The sequence below is a fragment of the Astatotilapia calliptera genome, chromosome 23 (genome assembly GCF_964374335.1).
Source record: "Astatotilapia calliptera chromosome 23, fAstCal68.1, whole genome shotgun sequence".
Taxonomy (NCBI): domain Eukaryota; kingdom Metazoa; phylum Chordata; class Actinopteri; order Cichliformes; family Cichlidae; genus Astatotilapia; species Astatotilapia calliptera.
In genome coordinates this window covers 43216579-43238867 of record NC_137443.1, presented here as the reverse complement: position 1 = coordinate 43238867, position 22289 = coordinate 43216579, and the positions used below count along the sequence as shown (strand labels likewise).

The 22289-nt window shown below is 43.8% G+C and overlaps 1 protein-coding gene across 1 annotated transcript in view; it reads right to left on the bottom strand.

Annotated features, from left to right (window-relative positions):
• The window catches only part of LOC113017716 (NACHT, LRR and PYD domains-containing protein 12-like), a 1242929-nt gene that overhangs the window by 1085348 nt on the left and 135292 nt on the right, over positions 1-22289 (bottom strand). Inside the window, exon 8 of the mRNA XM_080296777.1 lies at positions 6945-7121. Within this exon, the coding sequence (XP_080152903.1) occupies positions 6945-7121 (177 nt within the window). The remainder of the gene's footprint in view (positions 1-6944; positions 7122-22289) is intronic.

Sequence of the window (22289 nt, the reverse complement as noted above, 5' to 3'; positions counted from 1 at the left end):
ATAAAAGGATGAAAGAGTCAGTGATTAGTAACATTGTTGCTGACTGATGCTGTTGTAGAGCTGTCTTTGGATCCTCACCTTCCTGGAAGCCTTCCCTGGATTGCTCATATATCATTAACTTGTTTGTGTTCAGTAGAATCAGGTGTTGTGGATGCAGGTCGTAGCTGTGTGAGGCCTGTACAGTCAGCGCTGTGTGAGCGCTGTGTAACGTTAGCTTAGACTTCTTTCTGTTGTTATCATCCTTCAGGTTAATGTTGTTGTCATTATGCATCACAGGAAGTGTGGGTGGCTGTTAGCCTCACAGCTCATGGAGAGTTGCTGCTGCTCTGCCTCCTTTTTGATGTTTCTGCTCTTTGTGGCTTTGTGTTACTTTGTGTCGTGTCTGAAACAAAGTGAGTCCATGTTACTAACTGTAGTCGGCTCTCTGTCTCGTGCACAGCTGACTGTTGTCTGAATGAAAGTGTTTTTGTACTTTGTGTAATCTGTTGGGTCTTTGAGCCCTTTTTAAACAGCATATGAGCCATATGTATGTGTGTATATGAAAGGTTGTTTGTAATACATCAAATTGTTGCTTATTCTAGAGCTGCTGCTGTGCCTGATTGGTCTACTCGCTCGAAACTGAAGGTTGACTTGATTCTTTTGGTTTTTTACATTTTGTCAATAAACCAACTTCTTTATGATTTGAACGGCGTCTCTGACGTGTCACAGGCCTGTCAGCTTTCTTGGTGATTGGTATAGATTTGAGCTTCATGCTCTGGCTGTTGTTGGGTTTTCCTCTTTCATATTAAAGCTTTTGTCCTACATTTGGCTCTAAAGTCTAATTCTAATCCCAGCACTGTGTCTGGGTGTGTGATGCTTGTTTTCCTGCTCTTTCTCATGAAACAGTCACAACATTCTCAGTCCAACTTTCACTCTTTGCTGCGTTTGCTGCAGCTGCAGTGAACATGGTGCCGTTTGCCTTTAAGAAAGTTGTGCACAAAGGCTTTTTCTCTAGCAGACAGCTGTGTGGCTAAAAGTCAGATCATTTTTTACCACCTCAGTCACACTGGACTGAAACAAGAGTGAAACTAGGAAGAATCAGAGTTTGTCCAGTGACTGCACTGATTTTCTTCATATTCACAAACTGATTCTAAGTAGTTGCATCAGCTAATCACCCGGACACTGAGCGTCCAACACGCTCCCTGAAGGGAAACGATTACATCCTCCAAACAATCACAATCTGTCTCTGAACGACTGGAATTATTCTCTGATTTGTCAATAACTGGAGTTTATCAATGCAGACACGTTGCCAACATGATGAAGTCAGTCTGAGTCGCATCTCTTTGGCTAACTTAACTCAAGTGGTTGCCGACTATTCTGGTTCTATTCCCATATAACAGCAGGGTTGCTGAGCACCTCTGTCACTCTGCACTTATGTTCCCAGTTCTCTTTTGTGGAGGAATTTTCCAGGAATTCCTGGGACCAGCTTTCCATGAGAGACCCGATCAGGAGCGACTGTCCTGGACACTCCCAGCATCACAGGGACTCACAAACCCGTCTACCACAGTGAGAAGACTGATGGTCACAGGCCCACATGTAGCTTTAGATCACACGTGTGCACTTCCTGTGGTCACTGCTGTAACTCTAGACTCACCGAGGGGCCAGTGGTTGGTGAGGCAGCAGCAGCTGAAGTCATGTGACTAATGGCTCTCAGCTTCTGTCCTCCTATTCGCCGGTGTCCTTCACCTGTCACACCTGGTCAAGAAAGAGTGAGAATGTTCAGAGCTTTAATGGAAAAGAATATTATTACATATAAAAGGCCTCTAACAAGTATTGTAGTGTTAATCAGGATGAAGTCCATCATGAACACTTCAGAGTGCTTCAGACAGTCGGTGGTTTCATCCACAGAGCCTCCAGTCTGCATATCAAAGGATCCTGAGGAACGACAGTGAACCCCGAGTTCCCCTCATTACATTCATGTGTGTGACTGTGAGGAAAAGGTGATTGTATGAACGTGTGTGAGCGAGTGAATGAGGCTTGTATCAGAGTGGAGATAATGTCAGCGGCACAAGCTGGACGCTGCAGGTGTCACATGTGAATCTGTGCATCAGTGTCTGCACCTTTGTGGAGGTGAAGCTCAGGAGGTTTGGATTTGTTCAAAGCTCTGTCTGCTCCATCTTTCTTTCCCTCAGGCCTCTCCAGATCAGGAAGGAGGTCCTGTTCTCCTTCTCCCTCCTGGATTTCTGGATCCAGGGAAGGATCAAAGTCTCTCAGCCCAGCATCAGAGCTTCTGGCTGGGGGAGGACTGGAAGTTTCAGCTGGAGGCTGAGAGCCTGGATCTGCCATCTGAGTCACAATTCAAATATTCTCAGCAATGTCAAAAAGCAACAGAAAGGTGCCATTTTCATGAGCAGTGGGTTATCCAGCAGTTTGATTCATGTCAGCAGCATTTAGTTTGTAACTGCTGACTCACCTCTGGCTGTGTCCTGCTCTCAGGGTCACAGTGGACACTGTACCTTTGACCGAAGCTGCAAAGACAGTCAGCAGGGGTCTGGATGCATTCAGCACCACGTCCTTGTTGGGCAGACACCTTCAGTGACAGGACAGACAGTCCAAAGTAAGGAGACGTGGGACACAGTGAAGACACAGAAACAGAAACCAGAACTATAATCACAAAACAAACTCAGAAACATAAAGAGTGAATCAGCTGATTCAGTGTTTGTGACAAAAACATGGATCCTGGTTAATAACTTTTATTTGTTTGTTTCTGTATTATTTTGTGTATCGTTCTTATGAGCTGTTGTTTTGTCAGTGAAATATTATTTCATTGTTTTAAGCTTTTTGTTGACTTTGAAGTGCTTAAGTTGATATTTTTGAACATTTAATTTGTTCGATTATTGTCGAGTCGATAAAACTGTCAAACGCACAGCTGCTTCCAGCACGGCCGGAGGAGAGGTGGCCGAGCAGACGCACAACACACACAGCTCACAGGTTTGCATTTCTAGATATTGCAGATGTTGCAGAAATTGAGAGTAAAGAACTCAGAGATCCAGCGCTGTCTCCTGCCCCTTATTTATACACCACAACACAACGACAGGCGTAACTCACACAAACGGGTAACATGAGGCTCAGATGCTTTGGACGTGTTCACATATACTGGACACAGAATGATGAAGATGGAGCTGCAGGAAGGAGGAAAAGAGGAAAAACACAGAAAAGATTCACAGATGTGGTGAAAAAGGACACGACAGCTTCTGTTTGTTAGTTTGGTTTTTCTTTATTTGGTAAAGATTCAGAAATAAAGAGAAGATCACATGTTTGAATATTATATTAACGTTCTGTAATTACAACAAGTAAAATGTAAAATCTTTCCAGAGTGAGACAGAGACTGTGCAGAGACTGTAGAAGGACAGAGCAGCAGCAGAGCAGTCCAGATACACTGATGATCCTCTGTCAGATCCAGAGGGACACACAGGGCTGATGCTGGACTCTACATTGTGTCTGACAGTGGAGCTGTTCTCAGAGCAGTTCACTCTGCAGCACTGACAGTCATCTGCACTTCTTCTCATTCCTCTGTCAGTCACTGCTGGATGAAGCTCTCCTCTCCACCTCCCAGTAACATGGCCCAGTCAGAGCCTCTCTACACACAAGCTGCTGCTGCTTCAACCTCTCTGGATCATCAGGACACAGCTGCTCCTCTCTCAGCACACACACCGTCCTGTTTACCATCATCACCTCCACCTGCAGAGAGAAGGAGGAAGAGCAGAGGAGATAAACGAGTGTTTCCAGAGACTCTTCATCAGCTGTCAGTCAGTGATGCAGCACATCCAGTATAAAGAGCAGCAGGGACGTCAGTGCTGGGACTGTACTAGGACTCATTGTTGCTTCACTTTTTCTAATCTTTGGATTTTTATTGAAGTTGCTGAAAATGTTTTTCCCTCCTAGTTTGAGTTTGGACTTTCATTCATTAGAAGAACCTTGGTGTGTCCACTCTGAGCTCTGTAGGAACCCCAACAACAAGCCCAACAATCCAGATGGACGGTTCCAGCTGTTAACTGGAGGAATTCCATCCAAACATCTGCTCTCACTAAATTCTTCCTCACCTACAGACTGTGTTCTTCACTGCTTTAAACTTGGAAATCAATGCAGTCATTGGTCTGCGTGCTGCTTTGTTCAGAGAGCTGATTGGCTGTTGACAGTGTTTGATCAGAGCGTGTCAGCCGTTACTATGGTGACCATAAAGGTGAGAAACAGGAAGTGTTTGTGTCCAATCCTGAAGCCTGTCACCGTTCTCCTCTCACAGCTTCACTGAGAAGCTGCAGCTTTACAGGAAACACTGGATCTTTGTTTCATACTGACTGTGTTTAGTACAACACTGCTGACAGCACCACCCACTCACTCCATCACTCTACTGACCTCAGAGTCTCCAGTCTGTAGTCTGGACTCTGCTGAAGATCAGACAGCTGCTTCACATCTGGATCCTTCAGGTTGTTTCCATACAGGTCCAGCTGTCTCAGATGGGAGGGGTTGGACTTCAGTGCTGCTGCCAGATAATCACAGCTGATCTTTGACAAACCACAGTTCATCAATCTGTATAAAGAATGAAAGATGTAAGTTTATTAGACAAAGTGCTTGAAATCATTCAGTGTTTCATCATCTGTTCAGAGATGAAGAAGGTTCAGAATGTAGAAGTTTAGAAAATGGAAACTCTAAACAGCTGAAGCCAACAGGAAGCAGCTTCAAACAGGAAACTGTGCAGAGTTTCAGACTATATGTCCTGATGCAGCCAGTTGGATTTTGGAGATTTGAATCTCTGTTCTGTGACTAAGTCCTTGAATCATTTCTTCCAGTTGGTCCAACAAGACAGACTAAGTATTGGACATGTGTTGTGGCTCCATCAGGGGAGCTTCTAAATGTGATGTGATGGCCCCTCTGGGTCTGTCAGGTCACAGCACTGAAGAGAGCTCAAACTGGGCACACAGCTGTTCCAGTCTGGACCAAAGACTCTATACTGGGACTGAGGGACTGCTTTGACTGCACCCACTGGGACTTTTTAAAGGCTCATGTTCTCACTTAGATCATCGATTTCTACTGACATTTCTTTCTGGGAAAAATGGGGATTACTTTGGAAACAGGAAGTATTTTCCCCAATAAGCAGCCCTGGATTAGTAAATCACTCCAACATGTTCTCAGGCAGAAGAAGCTGTCTTGTTATGAGGGAGAGAAGAAAAAGATTGAGGCACAGAAACCTGTTGAAAGAGAGATAAAGCAGCTAAAATCAGGTGTAAAAGTAAAGCAGAGGATGAGCTGAATAAAGGACACTCAAGGCTGGCTTGGAAAGGAATGAAGTCCATGGTGGGGATGCAGAACAAGGAGCAAAGATGAATGTGATGCTGAATCAGCAGAAGACTTGGACTCATTTGATTCCAGCTTTGATATCATTGATTTCAATGAAGAGCTTTGTGATTGTAGCAAAGGGCTGGTAGCTCTGAGAGTCCCACTGATGAGGTGTTTGTGTGGAAATCTCTTAGTGGGACCAAAGAGAGAAAAAGCCCTGGTCCTGATGCTGTGGGAGGGAAATGATTGAAGTGTGCTGTGAGGAACTGACTGGGAGATTTTCACACATTTTCCAGTCCTCCTTGGAACAACAGGAAGTTCCCAGCATATGGAAACAAAGGTTAAGTGTCCTATGGCACTCAGTGATGATGGTGCTGTGGCCCCACCACCTCCACCTCTTTGTAAAGGAACTAACTGTAATCTGAAGCTTCAAATGGAACTAAGACTTCCTCCACTAGGTGGCAGTGTCTGATGAGAAAGTGTTAGTGGAGCTGGCCTGGAGTCAGAAACAGGAAGATGCAGGATTTGGGCTGAAATGGGCAAAAGTGGTTAGCACTAGTGCCTTAGAGCAAGAAGGTTGTAGGTTGAAGCTTGTTGGTCAGCTGGGCCTTTCTGTGGAGGTTGGATGTTCTCCCACAGTCCAATGAAATGCTGCTTAGGTTCATTGGTGCTTCTACATTGGCTGTAGGTGTGGATGTGAGGGAGTGCTTCTCTGTCGCTCTCTGTTGGCCCTGTGATGGACTGCTCACCTGTGCAGGTGGACCACGCCTCTTGCCCTATGACAGCTAGGGCACAGGCTGCAGCCCTGTGAGCCTAAGCTGAATAAACAGTTAGCAAAAATGATCCATAGATGGCCTGAAATCCCCCAGTTAGCAGTTTGGTAGATAGCTATGACATGCTAATCCCATCCAGCAGCTGTATTCTACCTGTAAGCTGATCCCTGCTGAGCCAAAGCACTTTTTCATATACAAATTACAACCTTTAATAGAAACCTATTGGTCAGCATCTTATTAGCCTGCTGTTAGCTTCATTCCACAGAAAACTGAGAGAAACTAACAGAGTTGATAAAGAATAAAGAGAAATGTGCTGATTTAAAGCCTTTGAAGTGCTTCAGATGATCTCTGTCCACTTCTGTCCACTCATTCATTCATGTAAGCTTTCTAATGCAGCTTTGATCTTCACAGTCTGCTTGATGAAACTCATTCTAACCCTGAATGTCAGAGTGTTCCTCCTTCTCTTTCCCATCATTCATGCTGGCAGTGGAGGAGATTTGGATGTTGGACTGTGTTTTGGATGATGTGTGTATGTTTGTGTTGGACTGCTGTCTGTAAAGCAAACGCACATTTTGCTTTGGATTTCAGTGTCACACAGACTTTAAGGTGGAATGAAGAGTTTGCGAGTTTCACAGTGAATTTTCCAGTGGAGGATTTTTCTTCTTCTTTGAAGCTTTGAAATGTGAACATTGTTCTGCTGCAGTCAATGGACTAAACCAGAGAAGAAGAAAACAGACTTTACCATGAAGATCCTCAGTGTGGATCAGTATAATATCAGCCTGATGTCTGCAGTTTAGTGTCAGCACAACTTTCACATCATATTCATCTCAGCACAACTAAAACATGCTGACTGACCTCAGAGTTTCAAGTTTACATCCTGGACTCTCCAGGAAACCACACAGATGCTTCACTCCTGAATCCTGCAGCTTGTTGTTGGAGCTCAGCTCCAGCTCTCTCAGATGGGAGGGGTTGGACTTCAGTGCTGCTGCCAGATAATCACAGCTGATCTCTGACAAACCACAGCTCTCCAATCTGTATAAAGAATGAAAGATGTAAGTTTATTAGACAAAGTGCTTGAAATCATTCAGTGTTTCATCATCTGTTCAGAGCTGAAGAAGGTTCAGAATGTAGAAGTTTAGAAAATGGAAACTCCAAACAGCTGAAGCCAACAGGAAGCAGCTTCAAACAAACACAACAAGAGAAAAAACTCTGAATGTTTCACATTAAAGTCGTACATTTCTCATAAAAACAGGACAAAGACTTGAAAAAGTCGTGTTTTTCCTTCCAGGAACCACATGGCTTCACTTTTAAAGGTGAAGTGTGACAGAAATGGACATATTTGAAGTCCAACACCTTTTTCCAGTCACATTATTAAAGCAGACAAACTACAAGCTCATTTTCATTCCAACAAGTCATCTTCTGACCTGGACTAACAACACTGGTCTCTATGTGCAGCTGGCTGTGAGACCAGTGCTCAGGGAGCGTCTACAAAGTGCAACACTGAAAGAACATCACACACTCATTTGCTTCCAGCACTTTCACACAAACATCTACTGTCATTATTGTCACCAAACTCTGTGGATCCTTTATTGCAAATTCAAATGGGATCAAATGGTCAGACAAAAGAGGCTTATGAGGAAATATGATGAAGTGTTGTGTATTAGCAGCAAGTTATTGAATCTTTTTCCTCAGAAACAAAAGAAAATGATTGACAAACATGTTTTTACAAACTCAGTGTTGGACTTGGATCAGCAGGATAAGCTGATGTTTAAAGGCATTTGAGTCTCGCTGTATGAGAGTCCAGTTCTTACTCAATATTTATGGATGATGTTCTTTCAGTGTTGCACTTTGTTTGGCACAAAATGAAATTATTTGGCCTCTCAGATGCTTTTAGAGATTCCCAAATGACTGATGATGACATCTCTGGGGTCTGATTGATAGAAAAAAAATCTCTTTGAGACCTTTTGTAACTTACAAACTCTTCATCTGCTAACAACACTGAGTTGAATCTCCATGGCTGATAGTTGGAGCAGGCATCAGGAATACACATTGAAAAAACAAGAGGAGAAATCACCAGAGTCTTATAATCACATTCTGTAACTAAAGGGAGACGTTTTTCTATACAAATATATGTTTTATGGACATTAGAAAAAAAAGAGTATTGATGTGAAGCAGAATTATGAAATCTCCATACATCAGCCAGCCCATAATTATCAAGAAAGCTCTGAATGACGCATGCTGAGTTTGGACTAAGTGTACTTTTGTGTGAACTGTGGTCCATAGCAGATAATGAGCAGTTTAGGTCTCCCTCAAAGATGATATTGTGTGATGACATATTGGGGAGCCGCGCAAAGACATTAGTGAAAAATCTGTGATCGTCCCAATTAGAGGCGTAGATATTTGCTAAGATCAAAGGAAAACCATAAACTATATTTTCTGCACTTAAAATCCTGTAATTTTCTCATAAATCGACAGTGCGGCTTATGGATGAATTCTGGTTGTGCTTACTGACCTCGAACCGATTTTATGTGCTACACGGCGCTCAGAAACCTTTCAAAAGATGTTTTGGTACGACTTTGCTCAGCTACGAGGCCGCACCGCTTGATGGATTGTTGGAGCATTACAGCTACGAGGAGCCTCGCGGAGTGATACGTACTCTGCTTCAATGTAATATTACTGTATTGAGTGTGTATAAGGACCATAAATGGCACCTGTAAGAGACACGGTTACAAAGAGGGTTTCAAACTCCAGGCTGTCAGTCACGCAGTAGAACCTGGGAACAGAGCAGCTGCTTGTTATTATGCTCAGCGTCTGTTTACATTTTGACTGCACGATTGTGAGCTTTTTGTTATGCACAAAAACAACAGTTTTCTTTTATTTATGGAGCATTATTATTTAATAAATGCCGATCATTTATTCCTGAGTAATTGTTTCATGTACATCTACGCTGTATGTTAATAAATGTGCCTGTGTGAGATTTGGGACACAGCTTTGACTAAGAACTCTCTTTTTGTTCGTACTTTCTGGCTTTAAAAATATCGAGATATATATCGTATATCGCCATCCAGCTAAAGAATATCGAGATATGAACTTTGGGTCATATCGCCCAGTCGTAATATTGCAATAGGTTGTCCGTTAAACTCAAGCGGGGCTTGGGCCCTGGCACGGCGTAGCCACACAATCCTGGTAGTAGTGACGCTCGGCTATGACGGCGTGCGGGTCACCAGCTGGCTTTCTCAGGATAGGGCTCCTGTGTGAGCGGTCGACAATAACGTCTTTATCCATACCCAGCACTTCACGTAGTAGCACGGATACAGCCGTGGAGGAGCTCGAGTCCAGGCCCTCTGGGATCCCTATGATGTGGATGTTAGCTCTTCGCTTCCTGCCTTCATCACATTTATCCTTCAGGTCAGACAGCTCCTCCTTCATACTCTCTACTGTAGACTGCAGGGTGGTCACCTCATCGCTCCACATTGACAGCCCATCCTCAGCTTCTTTCACTCTAACCTTTACTCCATCAACTTCGCCGCACGTCGCCGCCATGCTGTTAGCGATCTCATTTCTCAGTCCTTGCACGTCAGCCCTTATATTGTCAAAATCTTCTTTCAATGCATTTCTGACTTCTTCTTTTAACAGCGTACTAATGTCCTCTTTAATGGATTGAAGAAGCTCCAATTTTAGAGCAGTAGGATCCACATCACGCGCGTCTGTTGAGTCTGCTCTTCAGCGGCCGTAGAGCTGGACGCTGCCCTTTGGCCATCATCGATACTCTCGCCCGAGATCGCACCGGGGCTAAAATATTCACCTGCTCAGCTGTTTTTGATCAGTTTGAGCCTGTGTGGTTTGATCAGGTGGAGGAACGATGTGATGCTATAAAGACATCATCTTGTCCAAATGAAGTTGTTCCAACACGTGTTTAAAAAGATTTTAAAGGTTGTCGGTTCCGACATCTTAGCGATTTTTAACAGCAGTCTTAGTTCAGGTGTTGTACAGCCTGTTTTAAACATGCTGTTGTACAGCCTGTACTAAAAACCTGATCTGGATCCTCTGTCCGCTCAAACTTCAGGCCTATTTCAAAGCTTCCCTTCCTGTCGAAGATTTTGTAAAAGATTATATTTGTTCAGCTGCAATCTGTTGTAAAGGTTTCAGTCTGGTTTTAAAGCTCTTCACAGCACTGAAACTACACTTTGGAAAGTTCTTAATGATCTTTTATCAGCCACTGATCAGGAGACTCAGCTGTGCTTTTGGATCTGACCGCTGCCTTGACCACAGCATCTTGACCTCACCATTAGAGCATGGCGGCATCAAGGGCGCTCTATTAGACTGGTTCAGCTCTTTTATTAAATCGCATTATTACATTTGGGGCTTATATTTGACGGCAATTTGAAAAACAGCTGAGCTCAGTTGTACAGCAGTCTTTCTTCAAACTGAGGCTTTTATCTAAGGTGAGATCATTTATATCTTTTAAAAACCTTGAACGGGCGATCCACGTTTTCATGACGTCTCAGCTGGATTATTGTAACTCCTTATATGTTGGAGTTAGTGGGACCTGCCTGGCAAGACTGCAGCTGGTCCAGAAAGCTGCAGCTCGTCTTCTGACACAAGCTCAAAGACATTTATCGTCCCAACAACCACATATACGCTGGTCCCTCGCTGTAACACAGTTCACCTTTGGCGGCCTCGCTGTTTTGCTGATCTTTTTTGTTCAATTTTGCATGTTTTTGTTTTTTACAGCGCATTGTGTTCTGTGTCCTGATTGGCTGTAGACCATTGTCAGCCAATCTCGTGCCGTGTCTCCTGTACAGTACAGAATGTGTTCAAATTTACAGCAGTGTGACTCTGCAGTGCTGCACTGTATGTTTGTACGTTTTGTCCCAACAAACAACAATGATGACGAGACGTTTTGCACCTGTGGTAGCAGCCAAAGGCAGAGGAAGATGCTGACCATCATAGTTTCAACAAGGAGGCAAAAAGGTTGTAACTGTCCACAACAAGAACATCGTAAGGATGGAGTCAGCTTTGGCTTTGTGGCTCAGTGACCGCAGGAAAAAGAACATCGTGCTGGACACCAACATTATCTGCAGAAAAACTCAAAAGCTTTATGAAACTTTACCTGACAGCGAGGAGCCCAGGCCATGGACGAGTGCTCCTCACACAGAAGCTCATTTAATGCCAGCAAAGGCTGATTTGACACGTTTCAGAAACACTTTGCTTTCACTCTTTAATAATGAACTTATTTTTCTATGAAGGTTTGAACTTTGTTTAAACAAGAGAGAAAAGTGTGAAAATGTTCATGCCTGTCTGAGAAAAGTGTAGAAAGTGTGCAGTGAGGGTTTAACTGCCTTAAAACTTCTATAATACTTGTAAAACATAAAGCTGCTACTTCATTCTGAGACTTATTTTTAGAACGTAACTCGATAAACGAGCGACCGCAGTACTGTATTGTGTTTATTTTGAAAACTCTCAACAGGATCTTCAGATTTATTTTGAAAGCTTTATCTGGAAAACACAAACACATAAGCAGGAAACAAAGAGCGTGATATGAAAAGATAGACGTTTTCATATGGTCATCATATATACATCGTTCTATCGAACAGCCCCAGCTCCTGCTGTCAGTCTCTGTAAATCTGCTCTGAAAACACATTTGTATTCACTGGCTTTTAATACAGCATGAGAGTTATTTGATATTTGATGTGTGATATTAATATTAGGAGTTATTTTAATAGTTATCTTGGATTCTTGTACAGCACTGTGGTCAACGCTGCTGCTGTAATTAATGTGCTATAAACACATAAACAATCTGCAGTTAAACATCCAAAACTAAAGATGTGATCGCTGCCTTTAGAAAATGTGCTGATGCACAAGATATCAGCTCCATTAAGGTGGAATGTGGCCGTGTTAGAAACATGTTGGAAGAAGTTTGAAGCTGAAACTGTGAAGCTGAGAGTGAAAGAGCTCCAGCGTCTGTCACAGGAAACTTTCTTATTTCCACACTGATGAAAGCATCAAGCTTTGATTTCCTGCTGCTTTTATTGAGTCACACTGTGAAACTGAGCCACAGCTGAACCAGCATCCCTGTACAGCAGACACTTACAGCGCTTGGCTGCTTCCATTGGACCCTCTGCACAGAGCTTCAGTTTCCTCTTCTGGTCCCAAAGTGCAGAACAACAAGGTTTCAAACAGCTTCGTTCCAGCAGCATCAGCCACAGACATGCAGAGAGAATCCTTTGGTTGTGTTGTGTGTTTGCATATCTGCTGTGTTGCTTTGTGAGGATGGATCATCTCCTGCAGCTCCAGATAAACAAGCTGGACCTGAACCTGGTAGCTTCACTTAGAAGACACTTGTGACGGGAACGTGTGAGAAGTTTTGTGCAGACAAGTGTGGATTTAGAGTGTGGGACGAGCTCTCCACAGTCTTTGTGGAGATCCACATTCTGCATACTGCCTGTGAGAAGCTGCAGACATTTGTCCTCCAAATCCACTGAGCAGCTGCTCGTGGTGGTTTTAGTTTCATGTGTGCGTGTTAGCATGAAGCCTCGGTCACACTCTGCTGTGGACACGGTCACGGACAGCTGGACGCCTGATGGACGAGTCGTCCATCCTGTTAAACTTCTTTGAGCATGAGAATAGCATAAGAAGCTCAGTGGACACTGTTCAGGGTTTTAACTCTCGCTTTCACTTCAGCTTCACCAACAACAGCACAAGCAGAGCAGCCCACTGCCTGCATGGCTGGGACAGCGCCCCCTGGTGACTGTAAACCACTACAACATGTAGACGGCCGTCTGCAGGCTGGATGTAGCACCACCGCAGAGACGTGCTGCAGCTCTGTTTAGTTACCCAGCTGACAGCAGAGGCTGTAGTTTACTGTTACCAACATGGAAAACTGAAGCTTCACCAGCTGGAGCTACAGAGCTGGAGAACAAAGGAGACTGAGAGGCCAGAATGATGTGGGAGGAAACATCAAGAGCCTGTTTGAAAGGAGACACATGTGGATGCTGTGCCAGTCTGTGGTCTGTCAGAAGTCAGCTGAGTCACACTGCAAGAAGCTGCAGAATCTCAGAGGAGGAGATTTGGAAGTGTTTGTGGGACAAACTGGACTCAAAGAAAGAAGATGTTTGTGAAGTCTTTGGTGGAGGTGAGCAGTGTGAAGCAGAACACATGCAGATGAATCAGGAGGTCAGCATCAGTGTCTCCTTGTGGTGGACGGTAAAAGAATCAGAGCCAACGCTCCCGTCCACCCTCGGCATGAAGCAGTGCTGTTTCTGAAACAGGAGGACAAGTCCAGAGAAGACAGAGGAAGCAAAGATGAGGGTGGGACAGGACAGCAGGACTTCCTTCAGTCCTGCAGCTCCATCACACTGCTGTAGCTCCTCTTCATCACACATGTACCTGCAGCCTGTCTTCAAGTCCAGGAGTCACCTCCACACAGTGTAGAAGCCTCCTGTGCAGACCATGGAGTCCAGCCTCTGTCAGGGAAGTCGGCACTAAAGTCTGAAAGACTTCAATCTGTCTCTGCTCCACCCGAGAAAGACCAGCACCGTACTTGTTGTGCATTCAAGGAGGGAACATCAGCGCTGCATCGTGGGAACAACACCGCAGGAACAAAGACACAGCACGGCCGATGAAGGACGAGGACAAAGGAAAGGTGAGTGAGAAGACCCTGGTGGTGTGGACGGACCTGCAGGGGCTCCAAGACTGAGGAGCAGAGACGTCCATGTACCAGCTGAGGATGCTGCAGTGATCCAGGGAGCTCGGTCCAATCTGAGGCCGTGTGAACTACGTGGACCACAGTTTCTTCACAGACTTCAGCCACGTGAACATCTGGAGATCCAACAGTGCACGAGCTGTGAGCCATCAGCTGTTTCTCTCATCAGCTGCTGGAATGAGAGCTGCTGGAATCATCTCGAGCAGCAGGAAATCACTGATGTTGTTTCTAAACAAAGATATGGGACTGAGCTCCGCTGAGCTCCTTCTACTTTCATCCAGATAGAAACTGCTACAGTCTGCTGATTATTGCTTTGCCTCCATCACACGAGCTCTTTATCCTGTTCTTCACTCTCATTGGTTCTTTGTCTGCTTGTTTTTACAACAGTAGTCTTCTGATTGGTCAAAGGAGACAATCAGCTGTGACTAAATGTAGCTCCTACAGCAGTGATGGGAATAACTACTGAAGCTAATCCAGTATCAAAGCTCAGGAATCAGCAGCTCCCACCTTTTTCAACAAAGATGTTTTCAACAACTATTTTTAGCTGCTGTGTTTTTGTGTTTCTGCAGACCTCAGACATCCTGCTGCTCTGGACAACTTTTTCATTCTTTTGTATCATTATTTTGCTTTTCTTTTATTATTATGTTATATGTATTAATATGTGAAACACTTATTCTTTGTGTTTTTGCTTTGCTCCTGTCAAACTGCTTTAATAAAATCTGCTGCAGTCTAAACTGTGGACGTTCCCTTTTTAAGCCTTTGTGAAACAATAAAGGTTTAAATCTGAGTATTCATCTATGTTAGTGTTTAATGGGTCTGATAGGTTGCTTTGGCCTTTCCCAGTAATATCTTCCCTTGCAGTCTGTGGTCCAGGCTTCTAAAACCATCCCAGGTTAACAAGAACTACAATCTAGAGGAGAGCTGCCATAACAGGTGTGACTGATGAGATCTGACCTGCAAGGTTACTCAGGTTTGTTTGTATCAGGACAAGCAGGGAAGCCGCCTGGACGTCAAAGTAGTTAGAGCTGGGCGAGTGTCCTCACCCACATCGGCTTCACAACTCTGCATCATCTACTGAGTAAGACTCAGAGCATCAGAGATTAGAAGGTCTACAAAGAGCTGAACCAGACTTCCTGTATAAAGGTTTTAGTTCCACAGATCGACAGTGTCAGCACAACTAAAACGTGGAGACTGACCTCAGAGTTTCAATTTGATGTTGTGGATTCTCCAGAAGAACACACAGCTGCTTCACTCCTGAATCCTGCAGCTTGTGGTCTCTCAGCTCCACCTCTCTGGGATACGAAGGGTTGAGCTTCAGCACTGCTTCCAGATAATCACAGCTGATCTCTGACAAATCACAGCGCTCCAATCTGTATAGAGAATGAAAGATGTAAGTTTATTAGACAAAGTGCTTGAAATCATTCAGTGTTTCATCATCTGTTCAGAGCTGAAGAAGGTTCAGAATGTAGAAGTTTAGAAAATGGAAACTCCAAACAGCTGAAGCCAACAGGAAGCAGCTTCAAACAAACACAACAAGAGAAAAAACTCTGAATGTTTCACATTAAAGTCGAACATTTCTAACAAGAGTGTTTTAAAGACAGAGTCACTGATGATCATCTTCTGCCCAGTAAAACTTTGGTTTTCCACATGTGAGTGTTAATGATGCACAAAGGCTGTGAGTGCAAAGAGGGAGCGAGGAGGATGACAGAGAGATGGTACAGGAGCATCAAGAACCCGGCGAGGAAATGAGCAGAAGGACTTTGGAGCCTGTTGGATTGAAGCTTTCACAGAGACGTGTTTGACTGGACACCACCAGGACAGACTTTTAATCCCAGGATTTGGATGAGCTTTCTGTCTTTATGTTCACAAATGATGCTGTAACTCTGTGACTGTCCTGGAACTGTCAGCAGTGTGGTTACGTCCTTTTGACCTGAGTTTCCACAGCTCTTATAACAGCAGTGTACATTCAGACTGAGACACGCTTCAGTCTGTATGGACCTGTTTCTGTAGCTGCCACCATCATTCTACGGTCGTGTCCAAATTCATGGGCTGCATCCTCCCGAGGACCCGGCCTTTGCGGTCTACGTGGGCTGGGTCCTCAGAAGGTCGGGTAGGCTGGAAATAAACGGCTGGGGAAATTGGAGGGTCTAGCCTTCTGATTAGCGTCACCGCTGTCTCGGTGGAGTTTAATAAACTCAGCCGTCTGCTCCTTGCTATCTAAAATATAACAGGACACTGGCGTAAATTCTCGACCGTCTCATACTTCTGTTTAATCAGTTTTCTGTTTGACGTTTAGTCAGCTCTGTAAAGACCAAGGAGGAACCCACCTGGGGGATTAATAAAGTTTTATTTTATCTAATCTAATCTAATAACTTTAATCTCAGCCAAACCGATTTACTCACGAACAAACAAAACACTGAAAAAAGCCAAACAATAACATTTTGAGGTTGTCTAAGTGACTTATATATCACGTTTAACCTGAGTAGCGAAAGTCCGCGGTGATCTGAAAATGATGTGCTGGGAGTTGTGCCGTTCTCGGCGGCTTCAGTGACCCTCGAGCTCCCGGCGAGCTATCGAGCTGGTGGGTAGCAGACGTCTCCGAAAACGTCGAAGCACTTTTGCAAATATGCGGTATCTTGATAAACCGAGCAGATATTTGATGTTTACACAGCTACTTTCTCGCCTGAAAATATGTTAAAAGTTTATTTTGTGACCGAAAAAGATTAATATGAGTAATTTTAAAACTTAGTAGCGGCCGCCATTGTTGGAAACTGGAGTTTGGCTGGGCCGCGCTATGAATTCTGGGATATGGTAGGCCACGAAGGACACACCCGACCCATCCTTCAAATTCGGGGAAAAGGAGGACGCATTTGTTGGCTGCATTCGGAGGAGTCTACGAATTTGGACAGCCTTCGACGTGTCGCTGTGACGTAATCGGTCTACAAATGCGGCCTCAGGAGGATGCAGCCCATGAATTTGAACACGACCTACATGTTTGTACATCAGCTTATCAAATACTGTCTGCTGTCTTCATTTATTACTCTTCACCTGCTTCACTGTCACTGTGTGGGCGGAGCTGTCTGAGCCCTGCCCACACAGACACAGCTCCTCTCTGGAGCAAAACTTCTGCTTCATCTCCGCCTCTTTTCTTCATCCTCCACCTCTCTTTTCTCTTCTTCAGTGTTCTGCAGCCACAGAGCCTCACAGCCATTAGCACGCCCATACCTGAGCAGCTAGCATTACCCAGCATGCCGTGCAGCAGTGTCAGTTTGTAAATGTGCAAGAATTCCTGCTCCAAACTGTTTCACAGAGTGCTGTGTGCCGTGACCTTTGACCTGCTAAAGACAGTCAGCTGTGGATTATTCATTGTTGTGTCTGATACTTAGAACTGTGAGGAAGAAGCTACACAGTTAATCAGGGTCCCCTCTCTCTGAATCAGGAAAGGTGGGCAGGCCGCGTGTGGGCCGCGGGCCATACGTTGAGTATCACTGTTTGAAATGTGAACATTGTTCTGCTGCAGTCAATGGACTAAACCAGAGAAGAAGAAAACAGACTTTACCATGAAGATCCTCAGTGTGGATCAGTATAATATCAGCCTGATGTCTGCAGTTTAGTGTCAGCACAACTTTCACATCATATTCATCTCAGCACAACTAAAACATGCTGACTGACCCCAGAGTTTCAAATCGACATCGTGGATTCTCCCGAAAACCACACAGATGCTTCACTCCTGAACCCTTCAGGTTGCTGTAGGTTCCACTCAGGTCCACCTCTGTGGGATACGAGGGGTTGGACTTCAGTGCTGCTGCCAGATAATCAAGGCCAATATCTGACAAACCACAGCTTTTCAATCTGTATAAAGAATGAAAGATGTAAGTTTATTAGACAAAGTGCTTGAAATCATTCAGTGTTTCATCATCTGTTCAGAGCTGAAGAAGGTTCAGAATGTAGAAGTTTAGAAAATGGAAACTCCAAACAGCTGAAGCCAACAGGAAGCAGCTTCAAACAAACACAACAAGAGAAAAAACTCTGAATGTTTCACATTAAAGTCGTACATTTCTCATAAAAACAGGACAAAGACTTGAAAAAGTCGTGTTTTTCCTTCCAGGAACCACATGGCTTCACTTTTAAAGGTGAAGTGTGACAGAAATGGACATATTTGAAGTCCAACACCTTTTTCCAGTCACATTATTAAAGCAGACAAACTACAAGCTCATTTTCATTCCAACAAGTCATCTTCTGACCTGGACTAACAACACTGGTCTCTATGTGCAGCTGGCTGTGAGACCAGCGCTCAGGGAGCGTCTACAAAGTGCAACACTGAAAGAACATCACACACTCATTTGCTTCCAGCACTTTCACACAAACATCTACTGTCATTATTGTCACCAAACTCTGTGGATCCTTTATTGCAAATTCAAATGGGATCAAATGGTCAGACAAAAGAGGGTTATGAGGAAATATGATGAAATGTTGTGTATTAGCAGCAACTTATTGAATCTTTTTCCTCAAAAACCAAACAAAATGATTGACAAACATGTTTTTACAAACTCAGTGTTGGACTTGGATCAGCAGGATAAGCTGATGTTTAAAGGCATTTGAGTCTCGCTGTATGAGAGTCCAGTTCTTACTCAATATTTATGGATGATGTTCTTTCAGTGTTGCACTTTGTAGACGCTCCCTGAGCCTCACAGCCAGCTGCACATGGACCAGCTGACATTACCCAGCATTAGAGGCGGCTGTAAAAAATTCATGTTCCCATTTAAATGGTTTTAATTTGAATAAAACGATGTTGATTCATTCAATCCTGAATCGATGTTTCATATAAATGTATTTTGCCAGAATCTCAGGTTAAAGCTCACAAACTATTTCAACAAGCAGCAAACAGCTAAAACAGTAAATGAGAGCAGCTAAACACACAAAGATGGAAACACAGAGCGTGGATCGTTCACTCGACGGCACGTACACGGACACGCCGTCGGGGCTGAAAGTGGACAGCTCACAGATCCTGAAGCTGCAGGTTTCATCTGTCTCCAACCAAAACTGAGTGAAGCAGCAGCAAAAGAAGATCCAAACTCTGCTTCACGTTTGATAAATATGCTCATGAATTCTCTCTGACTTTGGCTGTTCCTGCCTGCACAGCTGTCTCTCTCTCAGTGTACTCCAAGAACAGCTTCAAACATCTGTTTCTGCATCATTCACTGTTTATTAGCCACCAGTCTGCTGTTGTGTTCAGTGCTGTCGGCCTCTGACAGGAAAGTCTCATTTCTGCTGCTCAACACTGAAGAAATGTAAACTTTTCAAAATGATGACAAATTGGAAAACACCTAAACCCAGGAGATGTAACCCTTCTCTCTGGGGCGGAGGCAAGCGGACCACCTCTTTGATTAGAGCTGTGTCTCTAATCAAAGCAGAGATGGAACGATGCCACTTTTTTTTTTAATATCTTGCTGCATTTTGTATAAGTTCATACTCAAGTTTAAAAAATCTAAACATTAAAGCTGTTCTGTTATACCTGTCTGCAAAAACACACTGCAGCCAAAACATTAGACAATACTGATCTTTGTATTTAAACTTTTTTCAGAACTTTAAATCTAAGTATTTAAAGTAATATTCAAAAGTCATTTAAATCAGTCTGATGCAGACTTCAAAAACTCTGGTTGTGAATAAAAGAAGTGCAACATCAGCACAAAATAATGTTTCTATTGAACAACTAACACAAACAGGTTGTAGAATGGAGCCTTTTCTACTCACAGCTGAACAGAAACAACATCCAGAGTGGAAAACAGTGCAAATAACTGCAAACAGGCTTCATGACACTCATGTTTGATCAGATTCACTCCCTGCTCTCACACACCAACTCCAGACCTGCATTCATCTTTTCCCTCTGAACCCCCCAAACATACAAACCCTGAGCCACCACCATTGCCCTTTCACTGACTGCCCCACTCCACCATTTGACCCTTAGAACTGAAGACGCTTCTCTCATAAGAGGTGAAACATCTTCAAGGAAACTTAAAGAAGTCCAGACGCTTTTCTTTCCAAGCTTCTTAGACTACGATTACCTGGATGTCTGAGAACCTTCACAGACTGATTTTACAAGAACAACTTGTGTCAAAAATCCCTGGCAGTGCCTCTCTGTCACACACACAAATCACTACAGTTACAAATTTAATAACTTAAAAAGTAAAAAGACCACTTTTGAGCCGTGTCTTTTTGGCCATAACAAATACCAAAAGAACCGAAATTTAATAACATTAAAACCAAACAATAAATGAGCAAAGTAGTGCATGATAAATATAGACAAATACAAAGTGCAATATAGAAACACTGGGTAAAAAGAAATGAACAATTAAAAAGGAGGATAAAAGATGTGAGCAGTAGTTAAACAGTAGAAATAAATATATAATAAACAAACAAAAATAGATAATAAATGAAAGCCAGGTCTGAAAGGTGAGTTTGGCTTTAAAAGCATGAAAACACACTGCTGTCTTCAGGAAGGCTGCTCCAGTAACAGAAAGTCATCTACATGTGGGTTTAGTTCTGACTTTAGGGACAAGTAAAAAAAACAAAATAAAATAAAAACATCTGTCCAGACAACCTGACAGTCAAAAATATAAACTCAGGAACTTAAAAGGAAAATTGTGCTGACTTTGAACGTCCACATCAAGATAAACTTACAGATTTAAGAGTCAAAAAGTGTCAAAAAGTCTGTATCCTTACCTGAGAGTTTCAAGTTTACTGTCAGGACTCTTTAGTCCAACACACAGCAAATCCAATTCTGAATCCTGCAGCTTGTTCGAGCTCAGGTCCAGCTCTCTCAGATGATTGGATGGGGAGCTGAGAATTTCAGACAAAGCTTCAAAGCTTCTTTTTGAGAGTTTACAATCTCTCAGCCTGAGGAAGAATAACAATGGAGACATATTCTTTTATTCATCTAGCATTATTAAACATATTTGTTCATAGATTCACTTACAGCACTTTCTTGGATGCTTTGACCACTGGCAGCAGCTTCAACAATGCCTCCTCTGAACGGGAGTATTTCTCCAGGTCGAACTCATCCAGATCTGATGACAGTAAGATGAAGACCAGAGCCGACCACTGAGCAGGAGACAGTTGATCTGTGGAGAGACGTCCTGATCTCAGGGACTGTTGGATCTCCTCCACTAGAGAACGATCATCCAGTTCATTCAGACAGTGGAACAGGTTGATGCTTTTCTCTGCAGACAGTTTCCCACTGAGCTTCTTCTTGATGTAGTGAACTGTTTCCTGATTGGTCTGTGAGCTACTTCCTGTCTGTGTCAGCATGCATAGGAGATCCTGATTGGTCTGCAGTGAAAGACCCAGGAGGAAGCGGAGGAACAAGTCCAGGTGTCCATTTGGACTCTCTAAGGCTTTGTCCACAGCACTCTGGTAGAAGTCTTTTACAGTAAGTGTTTTCTGGAAGATTTTAAAGAGAGGAGATTGTTTCTTAAGCAGGTTGACTCCAGAGTTGATGAAGGTCAGATAGACATGAAGAGCAGCAAAGAACTCCTGAATGCTCAGATGGATGAAACAGTAAACAACGTTGTTGAACATGTGGCACTCATCAGCTTTAAAGATCTGTGTGAACACTCCTGAGTACACTGAGGCTGCTCTGATATCGATGCCACACTCTGTCAGGTCTGATTCATAGAAGATCAGGTTTCCTTTCTGCAGCTGATCAAAGGCCAGTTTTCCCAGAGACTCAATGATCTTCCTGCATGACTCTGTCTCAGCTCCTCCATCATACTTGATGTCCTTCGTTTTTAGGTGAAATAGCACAAGGCGTAGGTAGAGCTCTGTGAGAGTCTTAGGCAGATCTTCGCTCTCTTTGTTCTTCATGACAAACTCCAGAACTGTAGCAGTGATCCAGCAGAAGACTGGGATGTAGCACATGATGTGGAGGCTTCGTGATGTCTTGATGTGGGAGATGATGCTGCTGGCCTGCTCCTCATCTCTGAATCTCTTCCTGAAGTACTCCTCCTTCTGTGGGTCAGTGAACCCTCTGACCTCTGTCACCACGCCAACACAGTCTGGGATCTGATTGGCTGCTGCAGGTCGTGTGGTTATCCAGAGGCGAGCAGAGGGAAGCAGTTTCCCCCTAATGAGGTTTATCAGCAGCACATCCACTGAGGTGGACTTTCTAGGGTCAGTCAGGATTGTAGTTTTGTGGAAGTCCAGAGGAGGTCGACACTCATCCAGACCATCAAAGATGAACACAACCTGGAAGTCTTCAAAGCTGCAGATTCCTGCTTCTTTGGTTTCAGTGAAGAAGTGATGAACAAGTTCCACCAAGCTGAACTTTTCCTCTTTCAGCAGATTCAGCTCTCTGAAAGTGAATGGAAACATGAACTGGATGTCCTGGTTGGCTTTGTCTTCAGCCCAGTCCAGAGTGAACTTCTGTGTTAGGACTGTTTTCCCAATGCCAGCCACTCCCATTGTCAGCACTGTTCTGATTGGTTTATCTCTTCCAG